General features: G+C 38.7%; 1 protein-coding gene and 1 long non-coding RNA gene across 8 annotated transcripts; one reads left to right on the top strand and one right to left on the bottom strand.

Moving 5' to 3' along the window:
* The first annotated feature begins 364 nt into the window (after positions 1–364).
* LOC128872774 (cystinosin homolog) lies at positions 365–20,590 on the top strand. 7 transcript variants are annotated; one of them, XM_054115791.1, is made up of 10 exons: positions 365–550; positions 621–868; positions 16,153–16,204; positions 16,319–16,409; positions 16,489–16,674; positions 17,280–17,520; positions 17,620–17,739; positions 17,819–18,107; positions 18,177–18,279; positions 20,437–20,590. In XM_054115791.1, exons 3-10 carry the CDS (start codon positions 16,165–16,167, stop codon positions 20,516–20,518), a joined length of 1,152 nt encoding a protein of 383 aa, XP_053971766.1. In that variant the 5' UTR covers positions 365–550; positions 621–868; positions 16,153–16,164; the 3' UTR covers positions 20,519–20,590. The 7 variants fall into 7 exon arrangements, with proteins under 7 accessions (XP_053971766.1, XP_053971767.1, XP_053971771.1 ...); XM_054115792.1 differs by adding an exon at positions 1,994–2,127 and having other exon boundaries at positions 365–868; XM_054115796.1 differs by lacking the exon at positions 20,437–20,590 and adding an exon at positions 18,935–19,734 and having other exon boundaries at positions 365–868.
* Positions 13,731–20,812, bottom strand: LOC128872776 (uncharacterized). Its single transcript, XR_008456254.1, has 2 exons — positions 20,675–20,812; positions 13,731–13,913 (listed from the first exon to the last, which is right to left on the bottom strand). It is a non-coding gene; the product is annotated as an uncharacterized LOC128872776 (long non-coding RNA).
* Positions 20,813–21,147: the final 335 nt, after the last annotated feature.

The raw sequence follows: 21,147 nt of genomic DNA, 5'->3' as shown, positions 1-21,147 counted from the left end.
TTACTCCTTTTCAAAATAACCAATTTTTTACCTTTTTTTTCATTAGTACATAAAGTATCGAGGAATAAGGTACCAACATGGTTAAAAATAACAATAAGAAAACTTCCCAATCTCGATACAAAACGGCATACTTTGCTGTTTACCCAATGTGATGCCCAATCCGACGTTCTTCATATGCAATCGACTTCCAAGCATTGTTTTCATCCAGGTAAGCACGTGTTAAGAAAAAAGTTCTTTTCGAACGACCTTTTCACATCGTGAAATCGAACGCGACACCGGACAGGAAGAGGGGGGAAGAGTCTTCCCGAGGGAGGGGGAGAGCTCTTTAGAACAGATTTATACGTAGGCTCGAGAGGCTCGCGCTAGCCATTTGCGAACCGTGTTCGCCAATGTGGTATCAGCGCCGCTATCGTCCAACGATCGTCGAAGGAAAAAAGGAACCGTTCGCCTTTCACCTGCAATAAACTCTGCTCGAGACATTGGCTCGTGCTAGTCGCTACTGGAGAACTGCTCGCGTTTGTTCGAATCGAGCGGTGTTTGGTGAAGCACGGTGAGTTTCGATCCACGAATCCCGATCGATGCAGTCTCGATCGTGACGAGGTGCGATCCCGTTTTGGCAGGAGAGCAACAGCGCAAACGCGGAAGAGAGGAACTGATGTTGGCGTCAAACCGGATGAGATACCGGGGACGAACGAGCGATAGTCTCGCTGGAAGTTCAAGGCTGAAGCCGTGAGAAGGTGATAACGTTCGACAAACTGGATCCGCTGGACTTTGGCAAGCTAGGCGTAGAGAGTGCGTGCTCGCCTGGATGAAGCTGTATCGGATGACCGATTCATAGACCTGTTCGCGCGAACGTGAAAATCGGCAGGTAAGGTGCACATGGTTGGAGTAACAGATCGATAAAAACGGGTCACCAGTGAAATTTGTACTTGTTCCATGCCGAGTCACATAATTTGAACTTCGATATTTATTTTGCGAGTACCTATAAAAAATATTGCTTGCTTTCATTAAGGAATTATGTCCTCTCTTTCAAACCGGAAACGCGAACGCATGTTTCGATAAATTTTGGAAGCTCTGGCATTGCCAAACTGAACAATAACACACGTTCATGAATCAAGCTTAAAGTATAATCGCCGTGGCTACCTAACGTACACATTAATCGTTTAAGCATAAATTCGGAAACGAATGGATACACTAGGAAAATGTCCTATTGTTTTGCGTCATATTTGTTCGAAAAATTTTCGTTGGAATATTCTAAAAGGACCGCGGAGCTAAGGTCGAAACGTAGGCGTATTCAAATATCCACGATAATGTAAGTCATCTCGGTATCTGATAATACGATTATTAACGATAACAATAACGAATCGATCCCCATCGAGAAGAGAGTTTTATATATTTCCTTAAAAAATGAACGTACGCCCGTGGAAAATTTCGAATGTCTAGGTTTTACACCTTTTGGCACAATAAATCCTAAAAATCGGGGGAAAAGTGACGTTTCAAATGAGAACACCCCTTTCAACCGCGGTCAAACGAGAGACTAGTATTTTTTTCCTATTCTGCGAAACATGAAAACGGGAAACCGTGACGGACAATGAATTTTAAATTTGACCGTTAAAATGGTTACCAGGGATTGCAACCGTTGTCCAATCCGAGAGAAACCCGGCTTCCCAACGTGCAAAGTTAGCGCAACCCGTAGTTTCGCGAACATTTTTCAAAAATGTATGGGAACAGGTTATGCGAGGGCTGAAAAGAATATTAAATATTACTACGCTGCCGAATCAATTGTTTTTCGTCAAAGAAAATTCGTCCAACTTCCTTGAAATTTGTCAAATTCCTCTGACGCTATTGGCTGTAAAGTTCACGGACCGACAAGTGCAGAAATCATGGGGAAAACGACCGTGATCGGGATAAAAATTGCGCACAAGAATTAAATCGTTTTTGTTCCGTTCTGCGTCGTCCTCGGCGAGTTTTAATGGAAAGCTCGTTCTTGCAGGTGGCTCGAAACGGGAGAAAAGAGATTTTTAAAGCGTAGAGAGAGAGAGAGAGATTGGACGTCTCTGTATCGGATTCGCTTACGGTAGGCTTTAACTGTCACCCGATCCCTTGCGGCCAAACGAAATTCGACAAGTGAGTGAGCGAAGCCGGGGTACAATTTATCCGTAAATCGTGATCTAATAAAACTCGGATGAAACCTTCGACAAACACGCGCAAGTTTAACCCCTCCAGGTACCGTGCACGGTGCACGTAAAGTTCATCAAGCCAAGGAACAATCGTATTTCAGTCCGAGCACAGATGTAACCTATCGATCGTAACGTGTTCTTGTCATCGACGATTTGTAGTAGTCTTCTTTTTCTTTTTCTTAAATTTAGATTAAATTCTCCTAAAACTCCACGATACACAATATTCACATTCGTTAATGACTTTCAAATTTTTCGGTTTGCAAACATATACATTATCTTAAACTCCTTCGACTTATCTGCCGATCGAACTGGATAATGAGATAGACAATGAATAATAGAAAATACCTCGTGAAAACACATGACACATCAAGAATAAAATACGAAAAGATTAAAGCCAAGTGTCCGTTATTGCTCAGAGTGGGTGGCGCGACAAGAAAAATGTATGACACGGGTAGCAAATTATTTCCTTCGTTTTTATCGCGGTGTCAAGGAGAAGAGTGTAAAAAAAATCGATTCGATCGACAACAATTCGGAACGAGGTTGTCCCGTCGTTCCCGTCGGCTCTGACACAATATAATTTCCGTGAAACTGGCCGTGAAATCGAAATCGATTCGGCACTCGTCGGCTGCCGAGGAAACGGGGACGACGAATACGAAAGTCATCGACACGTTTCTACGGGCGCACACGCCCACGGGGAAAACGCTGGCGAACGTCGTTGACAGCTTTCGTAAGCGGAATACTTTGCGAGCTGCAGCCAGAGACAGGAGTTTCTTGAACTACGACCACCGTATTTTCGATTTCGCGGCAACCGAACGCGACTCGGACGGGACGGCATTGAGAACCACGGAGGAACGATAAACGGCACCGAAACCTATATAAGGGATTATTTTGTCTACAAGAAGGAGTTCATTTATCGCGAGCGTGCGCTACTTATCACTGTTAAACAATCATTGACCGGTTTTTACTTTATCGCGTTGATAAGGAACTCATTAGACACGCAACTACGTAATTTGATTTCGTCGTTATTATTCACGAAAGGACACTTTGACTAGATGACGCATAAGTGCAAATACAGAATTAGGATAGAATGTTTATTTTGTTTAGTTGTCTAAACAGGTAGCAATCCTCTCGTTCTAAAACTGGAATGGACTAACTTGTTGAAGGTACGCGAGCTAATTAAATGAAATTCGCGAGAATTGAACCTCCTGTTAATAACAATTAATATTATCCGTGAAATCCTAGAGATTACTGAACGTGCTTTGATATTCCTGGAACACATATTATTAAATTATACTGACTGCATTCTGCCAGGAATAAAATTAACCAAACCGGAAGAGACTTTCAAGCAATTCCAGGAGGATGCAGGAAGATTGTACTTTCAGTAGAATCGGTATAATTTTCGATTGCTCGGCAGATTTAATCGACGATCGCGAATAGTACTCGTTTCTGTTCGAAAATTAGAACGCTGAGAATGAATTATTCCGAATCACGGATGAAGATTAACAAATGTGATGGATCGAGAGGTGAACCAAGTACGTTGAAACAAAGTCGCGAACGTCGCGAGAGAATACGTTGCAAACCTCGTGGCAATCGCGACAGTTTACGCAGTACAATGCACGTAACGACATTACATGAAACGATGCTTAACTCATGTCGTAGAAAATTGTCCTCGTGTTCGTTGAAGTCGTCGAGGTCGCCGGAAACGTGGATTGCTACCACTAACGACGGTTAATTTATACAATTTATGCACAGATAATGTCACTTTCTTGCTTTTCAGTCGGTCCTTCTCAAAAAATGAACAATTTTTAAGAAAAATTATTCTAACAGAGACTTGTCGATTAGTTTTTTGCACGAGTCTAGATTCCTGAAGAGTCGCGTTACGATTCATTCTAAATGAAATTTCTCTTTGCATTGGTCAAAGACTATTATCAATCAACAATTTACGTTCTAACAATAAGCAGAGGTGAGCCGACCATAAAATTCTCTTTCTTGGAATACAAAAGCAACGATTTTATCATGCCAAGCTTAATTGACGGATATCGACAGGCAACGTCTTACTTTCCGCATCTCATCGTTAAGTTTTAGCGCGCTAGTTGACGCAACGATTCGCGTAAAACGATAAATCATTTAATTCGGAAAAAGGATCGATCAATGGCGTCGCCGCGAGCCCTCGTCCATTAAAACCGCTCAAGATTAATTGCCACGAAGAAGTCTCACGGTAATTATCGATTGTTAGTTCGCGATCGTTATCGACGGCACAATTCTTTCAATTTATAACGAGCAAGGAAAAAGTTGCGAGTAACTTTGCTAAATGCAGCTAGCGCATTATCAGAATGTATCGCCATATCTACATCAACGGAAACGTTGTTATCGGCTAATTATTTATTGCGAGATAAACGTGACTCAGTCTATTATCGTTACAGAAAATCTTGTTAATTCTCGGTTATTAGAGACTGCGATGGGTAAAATTTCAAAATTAAATCAATCTATTATTAACATTTGTAATCGTTCCATTACACTGCGATTCAAATTTTCCTTTTCACTTAAAGTTCTTTATCTTCGATTCGTTATTCTAAATTTCTATCCAGATAAGAATTTTGCGTATCTCTGATTAGGGAAAAGTGACCTGGATTAAGCGACGATTTTAATTAATTAACCGGAAGCTAGCACCTGAAGATAACAAAATTTATGTCAGCTAGAAGTTACCGAATTGTTCCCGGAGAACAAAGTAAATTATTCCATCGCTTCTCCGCCTTGTTCCCAAGACTAACAAGAAGTTTCTCTGTTCCTAATCCTAATAACACATCGTACCTCGAGGTTTTCATGGACACCGGACACACTGGCTAACACCTAGTATTTAATAATGTACGCGATTTCGACGTGCCGCATCGTAACATTTAGCGTTTATCTTGTATGTTTTGCACAAGATTTAAAAAAAGAATTCTCAGACTCCTGAGAAACCGTCAACTGGCCTGCCAGATCGTATCGCGAAGAATAATTGATCCAAAATGAGTTCGAGTCATGCTAGTTCTCGTGTCTGTGGTACAATCGTTTAAAACAATTAAATCTACCGCGACGTGCGCGACGAATTGCTCCTAGGTAATGTCATAAATGAAATAAAAAAATTGAATTTCAGTATCTCACAGAGATTCGTGGATGACGAGGTTTATAGCCATCTGTAGTTGATCTTACTAGACAATAAAGTAATTCTCGCTAATCTTGTTATCGCGGCTTATCCGGCAGCTATATTTATGCGAAATGCTCTTACGCATCCTTCATAAAACCACTTGACGGGCTTTTAATTAATTTTTCACTCGGTCGCGATAAGAGCTCAAAATTCGCTATAAAACGCAAAAATTCGTTCCAGTCGATTAGAACAGGGTTAGTAGGAACCGAACGATTAAATAAATTCTTGCATAATCGCGTTATTGAGCTTTTTACTTTGTACGGATAATTTTATTCGATTTCAATGGCTAGAATTCGCTGCGGAGAAATCTGGAATTAACGCTGCTTTTAATCCTGAAAATGACGGGTGCAGATCCTCGCTTGTACTGATCTAGCACACCGTGAAATATTAACAAAATATATATTTTTCACTTTTTGTAATTTCATTCGATTTATTGGAAAAATTTAAAAGTCGATTCTTCTCTGCGGTGCATGAATGGATAACAGTGTTTTGAAACATAGATTTATTCGACATTTTTAACGAGAATATTTTTTACAGCATGCACACGCGTAGAATCACAAATTGAAATAATGCAATCGGTAAAAAATTCAGTCGTAGTGAAGCAATGTTAGTCACTTTACGGCAACAACAAATTCCCAGCTGAAACCTTTTTGAAACAACGCGTTAATATTTAGAACGACGAAAGGAATTTTCGAAATTCAAGGAATCTGATATCGTTCGACGAGGCGAGCGTTAATATTTTGCGTTAGCCGGGTAGATGAAGTAAATAATTGGCCATTTATTTTCCAGACCCCGGCGAGCGTTTATTAAATGCTCGAAATAATTTCGTTCGCTAAATGACAAACTAACGCGTCCTCGGTCGACAGTTTTATTGGGATACGGATTTTTCACGAACTTTCGTTGCAAATTTTTATCCTCTGCCGTTGCAAAATGTTCACGAATAATGATAAAAGCATGTCGAAGAACGAGCTTATAATCAGGCAAGCTTGGAGTCTCAACAACGTTCCACTTTTTTCCCCTCGGTACGGAATTAAAAATGTAAACCTCAAACTCGACGGAGTTGCGAAACAAATTTGCAGAGATGCGAGGTATTTCGAAATTAAAAATGGCCCCTTTCCAGAACGTTTCGCGTCCTCGTAATTTTTGTGTTATTTTGAAAAAAAAAGAATACGTTACCTTGCGTCTCTAACACGTTTGACCTAAGTAAAGTAGAGTAAAGCAAGCTAAAGGGACTTATGATTACGCGCTCGTGAATCTGCAAGGTAGAAATTAAAAATCATTTGAGCCATTAAATTATAAAAGAGAGACGAATCCTTGATGCCATCAACGGTACAATATTTTACGTTCTCGATTCGCGAAACACATCGAAATCGTTTCGGGTGGTCCGTTTTATCTTCGGGATACTATGTAATTACAGTAAAAGAAAAAAATGCAAATGAAAGATAAGGACGCGAAGAAAGCATTCTGCATATTATTACATAATCCGTTCCCGTTACATATATCAATTTGAATTACTCTTATTGCGAGATATACGTCAGAGAGTATCTAATCATTTTGAGCCTCCGACTCTTATTTTAAAATATGTATCTCTGTTCTCTTCTTGCGTTTTGTACTCGTGACGTTACCTTCAATTTCGAAGATGTCAGATATTACATTTTATTTTAATATTTTCGTTCACTTTCATTTGTTTTCTCAATATCCACAGTTTCCAGCTCGACAAAAATTCTGCAATTCGGCTAATCAATTATTCGAAGCTCGAATCATTAACGAGGAACGCCTAACGCGTAAATAATTGACTCGGTTTGACACAACGGGTGTACGCGTTCGGATCCTGTTTCGAGACAGTTTCGCGATTAGGGTCGCCGTAAGAGACACAAGCACAATGAGCGATTCTTTATCAAACAGCACGTGCCAACCAATGACCTGGAGGCTTTCGTCCGAACGAAAGAGGTCGTTTAAAAATCGAGACGCTCGATCAGCCGACCTATCGACTCTTTCAATTGTTAATAACGAGGAAAGCTTTTTTATGTTGTTTGTTTAACCGTACATACGCCTGGGGCACTCAACCGATAGCCCGCAGCTGCTCGAACCATCTCGATATTGAGTTTTCCAGTTCCTCCGGTTAGAAACAGCGCGGACGGGCCCGTCTTTTTATTCTCTTTGTCATCGAAATACCTAAATAATCATCAAGACACGTCTGACAAGTTTCGAGAGCGAGCTGGCGACTGGATTTGCGATCTAGTTTCAATCGAGTAGAACGTATCCACGTAACTTCGATTTACTAGAATAAATTCAGCTATGTATCGAAGATGGATCTTAAATTAACCCTTTTACGGGAAGATTTTTCCTAGAAATTCTAAGAGGCGTAGACAAAACGAAACTTCTTTATATTTACAGTTCATTCATACTACGTCTACTTTCAGAGATAAAAATTAAAATCTTAGAAGACCTTTCTCCTGAAATTCAATTTTTGCAACGAACTTCTAACTTTTCAATTTTTATTCGCAAAACTAAGTGTCCTATGAATAAATTGAAAATATAAAAAAGTTTCTTCTCATCATTCCCTGTAAGCTGATATTTTTTTTAAATTGATTTAACGAATATAAACATTTCTCTGAATCCATTTCTCGAGGGCGTACAAATACGCCTTTTGCAGTCAAAGGGTTAAACGTGGTTGTCGCCAGACAATGAGTTCCAACATTCTTGTCTTCGATGTTCGCCACGTCGCCCCCTATCCAAAGGGAAACTTCTTTTCCTGGAGTGCGTTCGAACCGTTCCAGTCGATTTCCAATGTAAATTCGCCAGCTCGTGGCGGCAGTTTGGCTCGGTTTGCGAATTCGGTTCCTATCGAATATTAATGCTCAGTGCACGGGCTGCGTTTGACCCTTTCTTGAGACCCGATTTTACGAGAGACTGCACCCTCGAAAACAACAAGAACGATACTAGGGGTTGGTGTCACCGTTTCGATCCAGTTTTTCGCAAGAAAACCGTCCACGGAACGTACACGCTTCACCAACAAACTTTCTTTACTTCTCTTTGGCCCCCTTTCTCTTGACCGTCGGAAGTAAACCGCTCCGGCGCTCCCACCCCGAAAAAACTGTCGCAGGGCCAAGCGAAAATAGGTTTTCGGAACTGTTGGCGGTGACAGAGTTCTCTCGCGGCCTTGTTCGAAAACTTAATTACTAGACGAAGAAAGTTCGACAACGGAGAAATTTATTCTTCGTTATTAGAATCGTTCGCCGCGCTGTCGAACCGGACACGAATTTACCGCCCCTGGGATTTATGGCTGGTGTCGTTCGTCTTGCGGTAAGCTTCTCGCGAAAGCTCCTAACCTAGGTAATTCCTCGACCTCCTTACATTGTAATTATTTTCTCGCTTCGTTATCAGTTGAATCTAACTTGTAACATCTGTATCCTTTAGAAGATATCATTTCTAACGTTCACGCGAAAGTCTGGGAATATGTATTCCATTTGTGTTTACTCTGTGAAACGTGTTCGCTTCGCGCATAGCTTGTTACAGGAGGAACAAAATATCGAAATGAAATCGTTGGTTCGACGGATATTATTGCTCGCAATGGGAGCGTCAAGTTCCAGCAGCTACGGAAAAGGAGGTGTCGCATTAATATTCTATAAGGATCGAGTTCGCGAAATAGGTGAGACCGGTGGAACGAAGCCCGTGAATTTCCATTGGAGTTCGAGTCGAACGATACAAAGAAAAGCCGAAGTTGAAAAGCTATAGAGTATGTCTGATGACAGGCGAGGATTTAACGCGAGCACAAAACACCCGACTCGCCGCTGGAAAAATATCGTTGGGCAAACAGAACGAGAAATTCGAGAATGTTTCATTAATCGAACCCCGTGATGAAAAATGAGCTCGTGGGTAATGCACAATGATTTGTGCAACTGGAATTAAAAATACGAAGGGAAACCTTCGTAATTGTCGCGAATGTTTACAAGCTTCTTTCTGTTCGGTTTAATTCAGAGTTGGCTACGTTTCTATTCGAACGAAGCTTCATTTATTACCTGTGAACAATATCGTATTTATTCGCGAGCTTGGGGAAAATCGTTTCGAACGAAAATATTTTGAAGTACATCGTTGTTCGGGTGATTATTCGAAGACAGATTTATTTCGTTTATTTATATGTTTCGAACGATCCATTAAAAAATCATTGCGAAAGTAAATGTGTTAATTATCGTCTGGATGTACTGCAAGTGAAAAAGAATAGCTTCGAAATATTTTTCTACCGAATAAGTAGAATGTGAACGGCCGACTATTATGTCCAGTCGAGCACAAGGAACCTTGTTCTACTGAGTAAGTAGAATGTGAACGGCTGACTGTAATACACAGCCCAACTACCACGGAAGATCTAATCTTTCTCCGCGGAATAAAAACGAAATTCTGTTGCTATTATTAATTATCGATACCCATTATTAAAAACACGAATATCGAGTACCTAGAGGGACATTTCACAGTCTCGAATGGAACTTGTGTGTAGCGCAGTAGTCTCGGGAAAGATCGTATCGCATAACAGGAAAACGGTTCTGCCTATCAATGATATGATAAAATCCGATTGCGAAACGATCGTATTCGTTATGCACAATTTTGAAATGTTCCCCGTGCAAAGTTGACGGTAATCGTCGTTCCAGATGAACGATATTCTGTTACGTGTTTGCTCGAGTCAGGCGTGCATGCTTGTTCGTGTAAAAAAAAAAAAAAAAGAAAAATAGAAGTAGGAAGTCCTGATAAAGTCATGAATAGAGAGGTCATAAAAAATTCCTCGATATTGGATAACGACGACCGAACCATGTATTTCAGGCCAGGCACTATCGATCCCCCGACTGACAAAAGAGTACGACGACACTGTCTCGGGTATTTAAAATCGTTTAACTGCCAACTAATTGTGCTAATAATTCCGCTGACAGAATAATAGCGTCGTGCCAGTTCTGGTTCGATAAATCGCGCCTGATTCGGACCAGCCAAGCGCTGCGATCCGAAGGAATTCTGAACTCGCTCTAGATTCGCTAAACTTCCGTCCGACGAGCGCCAATTTGTCGCGAAATGAATGCGAGTTCCTCGAATATTATAATTTTCATGGCGTAAACAATTTTATCGTTGGATTTGTTCGTTACGTGGAATAATGCAGAGAAAGAGATCTTTTCTTGTTCTTCCAGATTTACTCCAAGTGCGTAACTCTTTGTTCAAACTTTTTGCGTCGTCATTCAAATCACTGCATAGGGGACATCTTTAAATGTACCAGATAAAACTGTAAATTTATCAACCAAATGACGAATAAATAATCTGTCCCCCTGTGGCCGCCTTTCACCACGTGGGATTTTTTTGAATTACCTCGTAGCAGTGCAACGTTCTTCCTTTTTTTAAGGGAAAAACTGAAGGTTGGCCACGAGATCCCGCGGAATAAAACCGATCCCACGGATGTGTTTCTTCGCGTCCCAATTAGCCAGGGACGCGGCTGAACGTCCATTCGACTGCGTGCGATTAAGTAATTGCCGGCGATAAGAAATTAGCATGGAACGGGCATTACGTTGCCCGATCCAGCCGGCAAAGTTAATCTTTAATTTATGCTAACCGTTATTACCTGGCCGACTAGCCTTTAATACAGCTCGCGCAAAACTGTTCGCGAAATTGTTTCCAGGATGAAAGGGATAATGCAACCGGGCGAAAGATAATGCGGCCGAACACGTCGCATGAAAAATGTTTAATAACACGTCTGCAAAAGAAATCGGTCGACTTTGACAAACCGATGCGCACTGGTCACGGTTCTACAGAGAGTTTCGCGAATGGTGGTCGTAACCTCGGGAATTTAACACATGTGCGTGGAAGATTCTTTTTAGTATGCTCTGTGTATTATTAGACTCTACGTTTCGCTTTATCAAATTTACTTGGGATTTCTGGAATTTATCGATAGATTTTCTTCAGCTATTTATAACCAACGTATCACGTGTACAATCTTAGCTATTTGTAAACGCTTTCGTAGCACTATATCGTTATATGGTCAGATGATAAGAAGTTCTCGTATCGGAATACAAGGTGAGCTTCTTATGAAAAAAAAGGAAATCCGACAACGTGAATCCACTTGCAACTCGAAGACGAGATACGGTAAACGTCCCCAAATCCCACATCATTTATCTAATAATAATAGCATTTTTATTGCGTATAGATATTTTCTTTGCTACTTTTTCATCGAAGATACAGGCACATTTCGTGAATCGTTCTGTATAATTGACAGACCTTTCATGTAAACGATTGCGCGCCGAAAACTGCTGGCAATATCGATTCCCCAATAACGAAGATACTGGAACCGGAATGCTGTGGTAATCGACAAATAAGAAAATTGGTCAAGGCTCGAGGTAATCAATCGTCGACGAAATTACGTTTCTCCCCCCATTCATTTGCATCTTTGATACACGTACGACGTACAGTACCAGCTGTAATTATTCGAACAACTCTGCGCGTCGGTGAAAGCGGAGATCATATTTTTACAACGAAAGGAAATTTTTCAACTTTCATTTTCTCACATTAGAAAATTCAAATTCCGAGAGACGAATAATAACATTCTCTGTCCACCTCTTTCGGGTCAATTTACTTGATTTTCTCTAACTGTTATTAATAGCCACCTTGAAACTCGTGCGTTAATTTAAAGAACATTCGTGTAACCGAAGTATGCGTTACACTATAGTTCGCATAATGATGAGCCTTACTATATGCACGCGTTTATCTAGAATCCCCCCATGCTGGTTTAATCGCCGTACATAATATAATGTTTATATAAATAATATCAGCAGTCCGTGTAATTCATGGATGTAGGCGTAGACTCCATTTTTCATCTGGTGTTTTCTTATCGCAGTGGTTCCCAATCCCCTCGAACACGCCGGGTAAACAATAATAAAAATACGTCGGATCAGTTGCCAGTTATTCGCCAGACAATGGTTACAGATCGCTGTAACCGTCGAATTAAAAGTATATATCTATTTTTTTCGCAATTGTCTTCACGGGCCCTGAGCTGTCTCCCACGCATCCGTCACCGCGGTACCAGTCGTCTGTTATCGCTTGTCTATTCCGTTTCAATGCGTCAAATAGTTTCCGCAATCGCGGTGGAACTTCACCGACACTTGACCCATTATAGTGTATTGAGTTTATCGAGGAACACATAATTGCTCGACAGCCACGAAAAAGGCTTAGATAACGAATCAGCGTGGCCTGACGTAAGAGATGCTCATTCTCCATCTTCTTCACAAGAAACGAAACGAAGTACATTTCTCGTATAATTTCAGCAATAAATTAATCAGCTGTGACGTCCTTTCTTTAAAGAGGTATAGTCGTACAGAGTAAGTGACTCAGTTAAAATATTGACGAATATAGTCGTCGAACACAGCTGAATGGTTAATAGCTCGAGTACGAAGCTCTAGAATCTAATAACCTCCTAGAACCTACAGCCCACCTGTAGATAACACCGATATGGATTATGGGGACTCCTCTGTATCGAAGAGCTTTAAAGTCTGCCGAACTTTCGAATCTATCGGAACAACGGAATATATGCTATCACCATTCTCGCGATACTCGCGAACCGTGTCGTATCCGTTTACTCGGAATCGCTGAGAAGATCGCCGTGGACCGTATCGTCGAAGAAAACACTTCGAGACATTCCAGAAATTTCCCAGAACGTAGCGACGGGGGTTTCACGGATTCCCAAATCTGAAGAGAGCTCCTCGAAGAGGCATATTTCCTCGGGTATTCCGTTGGAACGATCCGACCGAATAATTTCAATGTATACCAGGCGAACGTCCTGCCAGGAACGATCTTGTTTATCCATATCGAGGACGAATTGAAAGTGATAGAAAGGACAGAAAGAAACGGGGGTGCGGGTGAAAAGATGGGAGAGGGCCATCGTCGAGGATTAGGTCCGTTCTACTCGGTCCACGGGCATGACGCAAAGGAAAATATTGGCGACGAGGAAGCCTGTATACGCCAACAAAAGCGGCAGCAGACTGCCGATCGACTTTCAGAGCTGTTTCCGTGCGAGCTTCGCGAAGGCCCCTTTGGGACGCTGAGTGCACTCGAACGTCGATCTCTCTTTCGATTTATTCTATCTCGAAATGTGTATGATATAGCCAGGTCGACCCATTCCCGGCCTAAAACTTCCGATACCCTCGCGACCAACTTGCCCAGACTGAATTTTTCGCATTGCTGAACGAGAGATATTAATATACCATCGAGGGAATTTAAGTTACTTTGATGCTTCGGCTTCGTCTGAATCGAGATCCAGGAGGATGCATTTTAGAACGTACGAAGAACCTGTTTATTTTTGGGGAGATGGTTATTAATTTTTCAAATGGTTTTTAAAAATTTGCCTTTAAGAGGGCTTGTGATCCCAAACTTCATGACCGTCCACTTTTCGTCCACTTTTCGGAAAATCAGCTTCGTCCCTCCACGGCGTGGTCACTTCGTCGATTTAGAGATTTCCTAATCTCTTTCGGTTCGGTCGAAAGTCACGCTCTTGTATCGCAACAATCCCAACTCTTTCGTAGCTGTAACAGATAAATAAATAGATTTGTTAGCCTAAGACGACATATTTATAAAAAAAAAGCTTGTCGCGGTAATCTTTTTCTCCCAGCAATAAACAATGACGTTCGATCGTTCGTGCACGCATTTAAACATTCTGGGGCTTTGGAGATAAGAGGATTCCAAGAAAGAATTCAATCGATTTCGCCGCAATTCGTTATTTTTCTTGGTAACGGTTCTCGCGTTTCATTGTTCCCGGTCGGTTTCTTATCATTGCGAAAACAAGCGAATAAACGTACGTGAGAAACAGGAACTGTAAGCAGGAAACGTTTACAGTTTTGAACGAATGGAACTTCCATTTGCATCGACCGATACGAACAACAAAGGGGAACGTGAGTAATCGGTTGATAAAGCCGCGGAAAATTTGAAGCCAAAGGAAAATCCCCGACTTGCCAGGCTCTCGTACGAATGTATTTACGTTTACAAAGCAATTAATCGATACGAGTTCTATCCGAAAAGAGACTCGAGACTGTAACGAAACGAACTGATTTGAAATGATCCGAAAAATCTGTTCCCTTTCAATGGCCCATTTATTCGAAAAAAGATACATGTATCCACAAAAGAATAAATTCTCCCTCTCTCCTATCTGATATCAAATGCAATTAAGTAATGTTTTCAAGCGATATCAATATTTACTTTCATGACTAATTTCCATAATGTGTATCATGAGTCTATCAGGAGCACTAGGACAATTAATAGGGCGAGGAAGAATATGATAAAGATTACAAAACAGAAAAAGAGAACCTCGGAATAGTAAAACATTGCATATCAAAACGATAACCACGACGTTGTGGAACCAGTTAATGGCGTCGCGTTGTCCTGCAATTTACATGCAAATATCTCGCTGCGAGCCTGAGAAACTCTACGAGCTCTTTTTCGCCTAGATAATACCATGGAGAAATTTATATCCGACTAATTTTGCAACTTCTGGAGGACATCGGGAACGGACTCGCGTAAATCAGTGGTTGCCAAATGTTTTCTTTCGACAGTGTCCATTAATTAAGTACAAAGTTATATAACTCATTTTCCTCGGCCTCTAATCCTATTTACCTAAGGTCGATTTACCATCGACCTTCTGTCAAATAAATGCGATGTTATGAAACTTTAAGTACATGTTACTCCAAAAACTAAACGTACTAGAGAATCGTGGATTGCGACATTCTTCATCTGATAAATTATGTTAAATAAAAAGACGTTCAAATCGCGACGCCACGGAAATCGTAATCGTCCCAATCCTTGACACTCTAATCTAGGAATCCGATTTAAATGAAGAAATTCTTTCGGAAACCCCGGTGGGGCCATGCTTCGTCACGCTCCTGGTCGTGATGCATCCTTTACGCCGGGAGTACCCAGCAATAATGTAAACAGACAGCGCGTGCTTTTGTATTCGTTTGCACGAAGGCTCCATCGATTTTTTTTTTTTTTTACGCCGCGTAACACGTTAATTGTGCGATGCCAGAGCTCGGGAACGAGTCGAGGCACGCACAAAATGTCGAAGACATCAAAAACGTGATCTCTTATCGTTTCTAACGCCCCACGACGTGTTCCATCGAGGTCGTTGTGCTTACGAGGTTAAGTTCGATTGATACTCCCTGTGTGTTTTCACGAGAATCGCTTTTGTACTCTACGCAAGGCGAATGGATCGCACGAAAGCATGGCAACGCGTCTCGTAATTGTCAATGAATCAATGGGAGGTATCCGACGGCAACGTACGATCGCCTCTGTGATATAGATATCGATCTACGCGAATGACAGCTCGTGAATAGGCTGACAGATCCGTCGCTCCGGTATCAATGGCATGCATCCGGCAAAGTGCGCGACGCTTCATAAGACTTCCTTGTTTTTTTTCCCGCGTTAAGCGGTCAAAGCCTTCAGAAGGTAGAAGATTTCTCTTCTGAATAGATGTGCACTGTCGAACCGCGATTACTGAAACTAGTTTAACACTTTAACTGCCGCGTGTGCTTTTGTCATGAAGCATTACGTCTGAATGACGCGTACAGCGAGTCTAGTTACGCGGTAGTGGCCACCACTTGTGCCCTTGTAAATATTTTGTATGTATTCGCATGTGAAATAAGGTTTATCTATGATGTTCCCTTTACCCAAAAGAGTCGGTGCATGTGAATCTGCTTGACATGTTCGTTGACAGTATGTTTATAATTGATACTTTGTTCGGGAATGTATAAAGAACTACTTTGTTCGTTTCAGAAACGATCAAGAATGGCTTCTCTTTGGTATATCGGAATTTTTGCAGCGTTAGGTAAGTTAGTATGCAACGTCTTAAATGATAAAATCAATTCGGTGAAAGAATTTGAATTATATTGTACTTTTTCGGATGGTAGTCCATATATTGAAGAGCATGACATTTTTTCAGTTGTAGGACAAGTATGGGCAGACTTACAAGTTTCGTCTCAAGACCTAAAAGTTCAACTAGACGCTCAAAAGTCATTTACTCTGTGCCTGACGTAAGTGGCGGCTTAATGTTTTAATTGCAATCGATGCAAACACAAATGACAACGCTTTAAATGCAATTACTGTTTGCAGGAAGAATCTATCCGGAGCTGCATCTGTGTTGATAAACGTGCAACATCCAGATTTATTATCCACTGATCCTGTTACTTTTAATATCAGTGAGAATGATATTAAGAGCCAGTGGAATATATCTGTAAAGGGCCTTAATGCAGGACATTCCATTGTTAGTGCTAATGTCACACCTTATAATATAACGGAGTAAGTATATAGAAGTAATAAATTAGGAAAAAGAATAAATTCTCCCTCTCTCCTATCTGATATCAAATGCAATTGTGTAATGTTTTCAAGCGATATCAATATTTACTTTCATGACTAATTTCCAAAAGATTCTGATCGGTCTTACATTCACTAGCATCCACTGCCAGTTATTTGCAGAGATAGCCTCCTGACCTGTACTTGTCATCGGATCTTAAACTTAAAGTTCACTCAGTCTGTGTTCAGATTTTGAGCAGTCTACTTCCTGCTCTAACTAGAATGTAGCGAATTAGTTATTAGTAACAAATGTATTAATTAATTTACAAGTTTTACATAAAAAGTGATTTAGTGTAATTGTTGTTGAAGTTCTACCGTGCTCCAAAATATATGCTGTGAGATTTAAAAATAATCGAAATATTATCGAAGTAATTAAAATTAGAGAATAATGACATTTTTTAAAGTGATCGTGATTCCTCAAGATCAGTTAGACAAAGTTGATTTAAAGTAAGAAGTGATTACGAAGTTGTACTTTTTACGATAGCGCGTACGTTACGATCTCCGTTTTACGCTTGTCGTTTATTAACGAGTCTCTTTTTTCGTGTTTTCAGTTTTTCACAAGCATTTGTTAGAGTTACTATAGAAAAGTCAGACACTCTTTATCATATAAGTGCTGTAGTTGGATGGATATACTTTTTAGCATGGAGTGTAAGTTTCTATCCACAGATATACAGCAATTACAGACGGAAAAGTGTTGTAGGATTAAATTTCGATTATTTATCGTTAAATTTGGTCGGTTTTATTATGTATGCCCTGTTTAATTGTGGTCTATTTTGGATACCAGAAATAGAGGTATGTTAAATGATAACTGTAATTGATATATTTTTTTTTTAATGTACTATATTATTTGTAATCGTATCATAAGTATTAATTCGCAACTACATTTTTCAGATTGAATATTTTAAGCGATATCCGAAAGGTTTAAATCCTGTGCAAGTGAATGATATATTTTTCTCTTTGCATGCAGTATTTGCTACTGTGATAACTATCGTTCAATGCTTTTATTACGAGGTAAATAATTCGAAATCTATTCGATCAAAAATGTTGATAAATAAAAAAACAAGTATTAACGAGATTATTAATTTTTCAGGCAGGTACTCAAAGAGTATCTACAACCGCGCGTATTATTCACGGAATATTTACAGTCATTGTACTAGTTACTATAATACTAGCTATCACAGAAACGCTAGCGTGGCTAGATTTCCTATATTATTGTAGTTACATTAAATTGTGTATAACATTAATCAAATACGTTCCACAAGCATTTTACAATTATAAAAGAAAATCCACAGTTGGTTGGAGCATAGGAAATATATTTTTAGATTTTACCGGTGGTGTTTTGTCGATGCTGCAGATGATACTGAATGCATACAATTATGGTAATATATATGGAATAGATATATAACGAGACGAAGTTCTTAAATAATCGATGACAATTTTCTTTTTAGATGATTGGGAAAGTATTTTTGGAGACCCAACGAAATTCGGTCTGGGATTCTTTTCAGTTGCATTTGATATATTTTTCATTATACAACATTACATTTTGTATTGGTACGTATATTTCCTCTCTACTACTTATCATCTGTCATTTTTCATCTAACACTGCTTGCCTCACACATTTGCAGAATTATGTATAACACGAATTGTTTTTAAAGATTTTAATACTAACAAAGGTAAAAAAGCATTTGAAAAGAGCATGTTGCATGTTTTAATGTAATGTTTAATTCTTCATAAAATATTTACACGATAAACAATTTGCATAAAAATGTTTATTGTACATCGATTATGTTAGTTAAAATCTAATTAACGTTTGATTTTGTAATAACAAATTAAAATTGGAAATTTGTTTAATTTATTTTTACGAAAATGATTTTTTAGGCACACGATTAAAAATGTTATGTGAATTTGGGAGCTAATACATGTTTGTATATATGCACAAAATTTGATCGAAAACTTCACACTAATTATTTGTTAGTTGCTTAAACTCGATATAATTTAATTAATTCAGTACTTTCGCTATTGCACATAGTTGTATGTATGAGGTAGTGAAAAGTTTTAATTTTACAGATTTGTCAATGAAAAGATGATTGACCTCAGACAAAATATAAACACGTCTCATCATCAGTTTCGTTTCCAAATCATCTCATTGTTATATATTATTTTTCTGTTATATTGCACATGCTTGCAAAATCATAAATTTTTGCAGACTAGATACCCACAATACTACAAGCGATGAAACACTTCACAAACAAGAAAATTTATATAATGGAGATAAAGGGACAATAGTGAAAGATACATGTTGCTATTTATAAATATATTAGAAATGTATTAAAACTTGCAAACTTCATTCCATTTTGAATGAAGATTCAGTATTGAGTATTTAAAATGTTACAGTATATGCCTATTATCGTATTATAATAGGAAATTTACATTCCACTTAAAATGTTGATAAACAGTCACTATTGAGATTATTTTTACGGGTTTTTAAATATCTAAATGAATCTCCGTTGGTTGTTGATTATAAATAAATAAATGAAAAAAAATACTTAGATTGATAGATGTACATACGTGTAAGAATTAAATTACTGTATTTTGATTTAGCCTAACTAGTTTTGATGCAATATTCTAAATAAAAATTGTAAATATATTTTTTCGTGCCAAACAGTTACTAAGGTAATTTTAATACAAATTCAGTTTTGTTATCAATGAAAATAATGCGACTACATTATTGTGCCAAACAATGTTCTTGTAAATAAATACATATTTAGCGTTTCTGATGTTAAGAATGAATTGACGATTGAATGCATATTATTGCAATATATAGTATTATGCACATGGTGATGGTATTATAATGGACGAGAATGATTCTCTAGTTCATGGTAGTGACCTTTGATTTTTTGCTACAAATAATCATACGTATTTGTTCAAAGTTTTGAATACTTTGTACTTCGTCATTCTACTTTTATATATTTACATTGATGTTGTAATAAAAATTGTCTGCATGTTTTTGTGCACTTTGACCTATCAAAACGTACGCGTTTTGTAATTTTGTTATGTTTTGCAATTTAATTTTACAGTGTTGTGCAGTTGTCATAAGAAAAATCAGAAAACATTTAGTTGAATTAAGTTGTGAATCTCCTTTCTGTAATTGTTCGTTGCTATGAACCACAATTAACCTACAGGCAAGGTGATTCAGAATTGTTAATATGTATATACTAATATATACTGTTCATAATTTCAGTTTTACGAAATTACAACAATTCTGCATCATAGTAATAGTTTTCGAAAGAAATTCTTGAATACTTTATAGTGCTTCCTATGGAGCAATTCAATTTTAAGATACTAGTTATCGTCTTATCTTGAATGATAAAAGAAAGATGAACTAGCTCTTTTATAATATGTAAATGTTTTGATATAAAAAATTCCACTGAAATGTTATCTCATTGAAGCCGTAACATTCATACAAAACTTGTATGATAGCGTGGAGTAAATCAGTTATTGCATGTATGATAATGCGTGTACGTGATCTTGTGTGCGCGTGTGTATGTACGTATATTTATAAATTACTAACAATACTAATTAAACTAACATTTTGAAATGATCGAGAGCTGGGAATTCATGACATAAAGACACTTAAAACGAACAAATCTTCCCAATTTTTACTTCGAAAAAAGTGCTATATACAGATTATCGAATTCCTTTCCACAGGGATCGAAAAGAATACGTTGAAATACCTGGTAGCAATTCTGGAGACTCGCAAGAAGACGCATCCACTAGCGTATACGCTTGATTTTACATCGTTTTTTCCGACTGACTACTCAGTTATTCTTATTATAATAAAGAATGATCTATCTATCTACCATCCAAATGCGAGAAAGGACGCCATTACCGCCATCGACATCATACTTAATTCATTTGGATACATTACTTGAAATTTCGTTCTTACCAAGCAACGTAATATCCATCGACAGTGATCCTAAGGTTGTCCAAGCAGATCTTGAAACTATATTGCACTTATGCTGCGAAACGATGCACAAAATTCACTTTCTTTCCAACATTATGCACTACTATTCGCAAACTGTCGTTGAAACGGTATTGAAACCGCCGTTTTCGCAAATTCGAACGATCATCGAAATTATCGAAACTCGATTCGATAAATTCGTATAGGTCGAACTGTCACGTGATCTCTTTGAACTTTCGCAGGCTGTGGATAACTTGTCGAAAAGGTGACAATGATCGGTATCGCCATCTAGCGGTGGAAGGTTTTCCAACCTACGAAGCAAGTAATTATAAATTTTGCAATTATTTACATATATACGTAGTTTAACGTAAGATGAAACATAATATATCATTAATTTGGACCTGTAGCTTTGTATTTATAATACAAAATTGGTTAAAAATTCATTTTAATTTCATGCC

The sequence above is a fragment of the Hylaeus volcanicus genome, chromosome 2, assembly GCF_026283585.1.
Source record: "Hylaeus volcanicus isolate JK05 chromosome 2, UHH_iyHylVolc1.0_haploid, whole genome shotgun sequence".
NCBI classification, from domain to species: Eukaryota; Metazoa; Arthropoda; class Insecta; order Hymenoptera; family Colletidae; genus Hylaeus; species Hylaeus volcanicus.
The sequence above is the reverse complement of the archived record's forward strand: the minus strand, read 5'-3'. Positions and strand labels throughout refer to the sequence as shown.

Coding starts and splice junctions, on each gene's coding strand:
- LOC128872774 (XM_054115791.1), top strand. CDS start 16,165: ATGGCTTCTCTTTGGTATATCGGAATTTTTGCAGCGTTAG. Junction 16,410..16,488: donor TCATTTACTCTGTGCCTGAC/GTAAGTGGCGGC, acceptor TACTGTTTGCAG/GAAGAATCTATCCGGAGCTG. Junction 18,280..20,436: donor CAACATTACATTTTGTATTG/GTACGTATATTT, acceptor TCCTTTCCACAG/GGATCGAAAAGAATACGTTG.